Source organism: Hydra vulgaris, chromosome 04, assembly GCF_038396675.1.
Source record: "Hydra vulgaris chromosome 04, alternate assembly HydraT2T_AEP".
Classification (NCBI taxonomy): domain Eukaryota; kingdom Metazoa; phylum Cnidaria; class Hydrozoa; order Anthoathecata; family Hydridae; genus Hydra; species Hydra vulgaris.
This window is the reverse complement of record NC_088923.1, coordinates 14752045-14760000: the sequence shown is the minus strand read 5'-3', so window position 1 is coordinate 14760000 and position 7956 is coordinate 14752045. Positions and strand designations below refer to the sequence as shown.

Below are 7956 nucleotides of genomic sequence, written 5' to 3'. Positions count from 1 at the left end.
TTATTTTTGTATGAAAACAGTACAGTCCCTGTTATCCGTCACTCGGTTATCCGAAAAGAATATTTTTTCCCTTTTTTTTTATTTTTTTTGTTAATTTACCTTTCCCTTTCATAGTTTCCATTGATAATTTGCATATTTTTGCCTTGTTTTGCGTTATTTAAATAATATAAATACGCACAATCACATTAAGAACTGTAGCCTACTAATGCATATAAATTTTTTTTTTTCATTATCCATATCCTTGTTATCCGACAATTTTTTCCCTTATCCGACACCCCTTGGTCCCGTATTAGTAGGATAATCGAGACTCTACTGTATAAATATTTCTTCTCTTATGAAAGATCCAATTCTAATTTCCTTAATTGTTGCATTTCAGAATTGAGGATCCTGCTTTTTGGCCCAAAATCTTAATGAATTCATTTAGAGAAATTCTGGTTCAACAAGGTCCTATAAAACTGAAGGAGGAAGATTTTCCAAAAAGTAATCATGGACAAAAATTATCTGTGATGTATTATAAAAGGCATTTTCCAAATGGGGAAACCTATGAAAGAAAATGGTTAGTTTATTCCAAGCATTCAAACAGCATATTTTGTTTTCCTTGCAAAATATTTTCTATCGCAAAAATGAGCATAAAATTAACTGGAAATGGATATTCTGATTGGAAACATATAACATCATATCTATAGGACCATGAGAAGTCCGTAAACCACAAGGAATGCTTTATAAAGTGGATGGGTTTGCTACAAGAATGAAGAAAAATGAGATTATCAATGAATGCAACTTAAAAAAAATCAAATTAGAAGTTGAGTGTTGGCAAAGCATTTTGAAGAGAATAATTTCAGTTATAAAATTTCTTGCCTCTCACAATTTAGCATTCCAAGGACACACTGATAAATTATTTTCTAAAGGCAATGGAACTTTTTTGGGCTTGATTGAAATGATTTCAGAATTTGATCCAATACTTCAAGAGCATCTAAGAAAAATTAAATCACACGTAGTAAGTGATCACTATCTTGGCAAAAACATTCAAAACCAAATTATTCAACTTTTGGGTTCAAAGATAAAGAAATCTATAATTTTAAATTGTCAGAATGCAAAATATTATTCAATAATTATGGATTGCACTACAGACGTAACTCATCAAGAACAATTAACCCTAGTTCTTAGATTTTACAACTGCAGGCTATTTGCAGTGTCAGTTTTTGGTTTGGTACAAGAAGTCTATAACTTTTTCTCAGGTTCTAATATCAGATGGGCCATTTTAATGAAATCAGTGCAAACTTTGACTTTGAAGCCACTGTCTGATACTCGATGGGAGTCTCGAGTGGAAAGCTTAAAGACATTAAAATATGAATATTCCAAAGTTTATGATGTTGCTAACAGTTCAGAGTATGATACATCTACCAAATTTCAGGCAAATAACATGTGATTCCAAAAAATCTGGACAAATTAAATTCTAAAATATTTTTAGAAAGATGACTTATTTTTTAAGTTTTGAACGATGTTTCAAAAAGAGCAATGTTCATAGAGTAATATCACAAAAAATTGCAAATTTTTCATTCCTTGTCTGCAAACTGTATCAACTCTTGTAAAACTCTCCTTACCAAGTCGATGTACGCGCTCAATTTCGACATGTTTGGATCAGTAGTTGATACGATTCCTCAGTTGGATCAAATTTTTAGCTTCCCAACAATTAGCATATACTTCTCTCTTGATTTCATTCCAAAAATCTTCAATAGGTCGCAATTCTGGTACGTTTGCAATATTTTGACTTCTGGGCACATATTCGACATTTTTGGACCTCAAAAATTCTTGAACTTTTTTTGAGTAGTGAGATGATGCAAGGTCAAGCCAAAAAACTATTTTATCATCTTTATGAACAGTCTCTATAAATGGGAGCAAACATGATCTCAAACACTTGTCTATGTACACATTTTCATTGACAGCTTGACCGGAAGGTGCAACAAAATGCTTTGACAATCCCTTTGGAGAAATTGCAACCCAAACCATTAATTTTTGTTCAAATTTTGATTTTCTTTTTAATTTAACATCATTTGGTGTCGTAGTAACATCTGATGAATAAAATCCACTGTTTCCTGAAATATTACAATTACTTAATCCAAAATATGATTCATCGTCAATGATCACCTGTTTTTTTCGAAAAATTTCAACCAATTTAGAGCACTTTGGACGAACAAGAAATTGTTGTTCAGGAGTTCTTTTTGGAGCATTAATTTTTTTATGATAATGAAAGATTGTCTTCTGCTTTATCGTTTTGCGTATGTATGATTGATTGACATTGAATTTTTTAGCAAGAGAACGTTGACTAATTCCATGTTGATGGTCGATTTTTTTTTCCAATTGTTTGATCTTCTTTTTTCTCATCTTAACTGCTTTCCTACCGCTTCCAACTTGTCGTTCGGGTAATATGTTGTTGTCTTTTCGTTTTAGAATATTGTAGAGCGTAGATCTTAGAATACTTTCCATCATAAAATGATTTACAATTGCGTTTTTGGAAAGTTCTGGGTTAATTTCAATAAACTCGTACACTCGCTTTCTTACGTCATCTTGCTTCGAAGTAACTTTTTTCATCATATCAAATTTGTTGCTCAGTATAAAATTAATGAGTTTTGTAGAGAATTTAATTCTCTACAAAATGGCGTGCGAGCCAATCAAAATGGATAAATTTACGCGGAGAAAAAATTGGTTTGTCCAGATTTTTTGGAATCACATTCCGAATTTACATTCATGGTAAGCTTGAGTGTATGGTATGACATTATTTCAAGTAAATTTGGTCTGCAAAAAAATGCAGTCTCCAGACTATGATCTATCAACAGCACAAACCGAAATTGACCAACTACTCAAGTATTTTAATGACTTTCGTGATAAAGGAATTAAGGATGCCAAACTTTTTGCTATGGAAATTGCAGAAGAATTTGAAGTAAGTCCTCAGTTTGAAGCTGAAAACACAGTTCGTCCCCGAAAGAAAAAAACTCTTTTTTCCTATGAATCTGCAGATGAACCAATTTTAAATCCAGAAACACAGTATGTGATGGAAGTTTTCTATATACTGGTAGATCAAGTGCTATCATCTTTAACAAGTCAATTTAATCAACTGAAAGAACTTTCTGAGTTTTTTGGACTCTTATATAAAATTCCAGAAGTCACCCAAAATACTGAAGCACTTAAAAAACATAGCAAGGATTTAGAGGTTGCCATAACTGAAGATGGACATTCAGATGTGATTTTAAATCAATTATTTGATAAAATCAAAGCAATATACAGTATGGTTCCAGGAAAATTGCTCGCTAAGGCACTGATCAAGTTTATTTTAGAAATCACTACGAACAATCTTTTCCAAATTTAGTTATAGCATTGCGAATTTTATTGACATTGTCACTTACTGTTGCTTCCGCAGAAAGAAGTTTCTCAAAACCTAAATTAATTAAAACCTACTTAAGGTCAAATATGTCACAGTGCAGGCTTACAGGCTTGGCTGAGATATCAATTGAAATTGACGAGTTAAAGAACATAGATATTAGTGCATTAGTTGAAACATTTGCTAATATTAAAGCTCGTAAAGTCAAGTTTCAATGAAGTCATGACTATAATAATAATTTAATAAAAATAATTAAAAAAATTTATTTTTCATTTCAGAGGGGTCTCACATTTTGATCTTGCCCAGAGCCTCCAAAGTTTGAAAGCAGCCTCTGACCCCAACTCTGCCTAAATCACGGTCAATTAATTCTGGTCCTTGAGATTTTACAGCCCTGCACGTTTTACTCGTTTATCTGCTCCAATACACCTGATTTGAATGAATGGATGATTTTCAGGCTTCTGCAGAACTTGGAAGAGATAATTCACTGACTGAATCAGGTGTGTTAGAGAAGGGAAAAATGTAAAACATGCAGGGGTGTGGACCTTGAGGACTTGAATTTTTTATCCCTGGCCTAAAAATTCCATTAGACCCTGAGGGTCAGAGGTTTTCATTTTCATACTCCAATGCTGTGAACCATACCATAAAATCAACAGTTTTTTCTCTATTCTAATAAGGTACAATTACTTATTAAAATCGTTTTGCAAAAACATTTGTTTTATTATTGCAATAAAAAAGCTCAAAATCAAGTCTCACATCAAAAATCAACTACACTAACTAAACACAGATGACTAGAGATGTGAACAATGTAGTAAGAACATAATATTTTCCTAAATTAGAAGATTTTTATAACTTTAATTATTTTAGTTATTACATATTCTGTAGCAGGGAAAAGTTTTCAGATAAATGTGAAAAAGTCTGTGTTTGAGATGCAGTACTTGGAGGTGAATTTACACATTGGTCTAATATGGATAGCAAGATATCCAGACTAGAGACTTTCTTGTGCAACCTGTAAAAAGGACAATACAAAGTTGTTGGCTTTTTCTTGTAAAACTTGTGATTTGTCTCTTGACTTTATGGATTTCAATTGAAATTGTTGTCTACACAATATATTAAACAGCAGAGTTTGTTGAAGATTCTCAGTCATCCAGGTCATATTAAATCCCAAAAGGTGAAAAAACAAAAAAAAACAACAAAAAAATAGTAGTTAAAAAAACAACAACTGGACTGAAGCAGAAGATGTTTCACTTCCCATATAGGAGGCTCTATCAATTCAAAATTACGCATTTATGGCTGATTTTAAGTTTAGAACTTTAACTTTTTATTATAACTTATATTAATAAAGTATAAAACTGGTAGTTTGTGGTTAAGAGATGAATAATTAATCTCTGTCAACTCTCTAAATCGGGGGCTTTCATCTGGCAGCCTGCGGGCCAAATCCAAACCGGTCTGGTGGGCCAGACCTTGCGGGCTGTGTGAGGCATGCGGGCTGCCAGTTAAATACCCCTGGTTTAGGGAGTTGGCAGAGATTAATCGTGAGGTTTGTATTGATAAAAATTTGTACTTACTGGTTTTCTGTTATGTGTGGTTAAAAACTGCATCGGAAAAAAAAAATGTTCGAGGAAATAAACTCACTGTACTGTACTGTACTATATTTTTACAGCATTAGGTGATCATGAATTACCTTGATTATTCAGCTGGACTTCTGTGAAAGTTGTCTTCGGTCTTGTTACTGGTCTTTAGTGGCGTGTGGTTAAAGAATGCATTTTAAAAAAACACAAAAAATATGTTAATGTAGGAGGAAATAAACTCACTTACCTGCAGTGTGTTTTTACAGCATTATGTGATCATGAATTACCTTGATTATTCAGCTAGACCTCTTCTTATAAGTTATCTTCTATCTTGTTTTACTGAAGAAAAATAATCACATGAGAGCACAACAGGTTAAATATAAAAGGTATACATTAATGTAATTTACTGATTTACAAAGTACTACCTTTACTCTTTTCTCTCTTCTAGGCTCCCTATTTCTGTCTCCTCTTTTATTTCTCTTTCTCTGGAATGTGGGTGTATTCTTCTCTTTGTCCTTTTTTTTGCTCGTCCTTTCCTTTATTCATTCTCTATGCTTTCGTAACTGACTCCTCTTCGTTTCTTCATTATATTCCCTATAAGATCTTTTTTGTTTGTTTGTTTCAAGTGTATTTTTTTGGTAATAATGTATTTGGTTATTCAGCTTTAACAATATCTCACTTTTGAGCTAGCTGGCACAGTTGGCATCACTTGCTGAACTTAACCATGCGGGCTTTGGCCTCTGCAAACCTATGTATACGCGTGTCCATGTCCATTATTTTCCTGACCTCATGTTTAATGGCAATGACAGCAAGGGAAGACAGCCTGTCCTGTAACATGGTAGACCTCAGGTATGTTTTTAGTTGTTTAAGTACTGAGAAACTTCTTTCACCTGAAGCTAAAGTCACAGGAAGGGTGAGTAGCAGTCTTAGAGCTATGCTTAAGTTTGGATACAAGTCAAGCACATTCTGTTGATATATATAATCTAACATCTCAAATGGTGTTAAGATCTATGAGGGGAAGGATCTGACAGCCCCCATTACTTCCATTTTCAGGTCCTCTGCATCAACATCTCCAATAGCCTCCTCCAATCAGTAGCAGCATTCACCCAACTTCCCTTCCTGAACTGTGTTTCTCAGTGACTCAGTTGAGTAAAGGAATCCATATAAGTCAAAGACGCCATGTAGGTGAGAAAATCTTTCCCTCAATATGAATATGGCTGTGTCAACTAAGTGGAGAAAAAAGTTTCTTTTGAAGCGCTCCTCTGAAGTTGAAAGTGTTTTCTCTCTCCCTTCATACTCAAACTGCCTCTTTGCCTTTTTCTGTCGCTCCTAAGGCTAGCTCATCTTCACTTCAAGTGTTTCTGCAATCTCTTTAGCATCAGTTTTTGCAGCATTAAATCCATTCTCTCTGAAATCTTCAAGATATTTTGATACAGACAGTATCTCTCATCTTACTGTTTCAATGGATACATTGGGGCTCTGCAAGATTTTACTGACTCTGTTTATGTGATACAACATATTATACCAAACAATGGTACTCACCAAGAAAAGCATTTTTGTCTTGTCTTTGCAGAGGCTGTCAGCACTTGATGCACACTCTGTTTCTTTTTTCTCCTGTGTATACTCTTTCAAAGCAGTTAGAGCGTTGACAATGTCTTTGAGCTGATAACGTACTGCTTTCACAGCCTCCACCCAACACTCCCATCTTGTTGTGGACAAAGCCTTGATAGAAAATCCTTGTACATACTGCTGGAGAATTGTCCACCGATAAACAGACCCACTGAACAAAGTGTACAACCTTTGTAATAACCCAAAGAAGTTTAGGGATTTCGCGGCAGCATCACCAACCACTAAGTTTAGGGTGTGGCTTCCACATGGCACACACAGGGCTTTGTTGTTAACTTCTAGGACTCTTTTCTGAACACCCTGATCAAGTCAAACCTGGCCAGCAATTCTACTAGGCCCAAAAAATTGCCAATGTCATGTTCATACAACTTTACTCTGTGACCACTAAAACAATTCTTCGCTCTGCAAGGTGAGTTACAATAGCAGCTAATCTTTTTAAAATTTCTTTCCATCTTGTAACTTCAGCTTTTATTATACCTTGGCTTGTCTGATCAATGGTTGTGTCTGTTTGAAGCCTGTCACTCAGTGTGTGCCATTTTTTCATTTTGGTGATGTGTTCATCAGACTTCTCGTGCTGCTTAAGATGCGCGTGGATATTTTTCCAGTCGCTGAAACCACTGGAACTCATATGGGTTTTTCCATTTACAAACAGTCTACAACAAAAGCATACAGCTGAGTTGTTTGCTCTACTGTAGATTAGCCAGGATCGTGTAATTTTCTCTCCGTTTTTCAGTACCATGTGATAATGTGATGTAAATCTACGGCCATCATGATTTCTAGGGAAGTCGATGCCTAGCTGAACAGAGCTTTTTTGAACAATAGAGCATCGTTCTTTGTCATTCAAGTCTTTTGGCCGCAGTGTTGGATCATCTGCCAAAACACAACCACCAGACAGTGAAGGGACTTCCTGATTTACAGCGTCACCAGGCTAAAAGGAAATAGAAGACATTGTTAAAGTTTTAGCCGTCAAATATTTTTGTAAAATGGTTAAGAAAGATAACTTTTATGAATAACATTATAGAATATTTTAGATTTGTTCAATATATGGTCCATAACATAAATTACATGCCTGTGAAGGCTCTCAGTCATCCAAGTCTCCATAATCATGACTGAAGGTTTTGACTTCTTTTTAAACCTTAAGACTTGCACAAATGACTCAAGTAATGCCACTTTTTATTTAACAATTCTAACATTTTAGATAATAATTAAAATTTTCTACTTCAAGCCTTTTAATTTTGTTTTTTTAAATTAACAAAGACATTTCTTTCAAAAGCAAATAAGTAAACATAAAAATATTCTTTGCATTGTACTGACAGCTACAAGTTGTACTTTGTATTGCAATTAATGGAGGTAATGGGGGAAATGATGAAAAAATGATAGTTG

The 7956-nt window shown here is 34.3% G+C and overlaps 3 protein-coding genes across 3 annotated transcripts; 2 read left to right on the top strand and 1 right to left on the bottom strand.

Annotated features, from left to right (window-relative positions):
• The first annotated feature begins 715 nt into the window (after positions 1-715).
• Positions 716-1429, top strand: LOC136079213 (uncharacterized). Its single transcript, XM_065794936.1, has one exon. It carries the CDS (start codon positions 716-718, stop codon positions 1427-1429), a length of 714 nt encoding a protein of 237 aa, XP_065651008.1.
• Positions 1430-1641: 212 nt separating this feature from the next.
• Positions 1642-2595, bottom strand: LOC136079212 (uncharacterized). Its single transcript, XM_065794935.1, has one exon. The coding sequence runs from the start codon at positions 2593-2595 to the stop codon at positions 1642-1644; it is 954 nt and encodes a 317-aa protein (XP_065651007.1).
• Positions 2596-2770: 175 nt separating this feature from the next.
• Positions 2771-3597, top strand: LOC136079211 (uncharacterized). Its single transcript, XM_065794934.1, has 2 exons — positions 2771-3284; positions 3368-3597. The coding sequence occupies exons 1-2, from the start codon at positions 2771-2773 to the stop codon at positions 3595-3597; spliced, it is 744 nt and encodes a 247-aa protein (XP_065651006.1).
• Positions 3598-7956: the final 4359 nt, after the last annotated feature.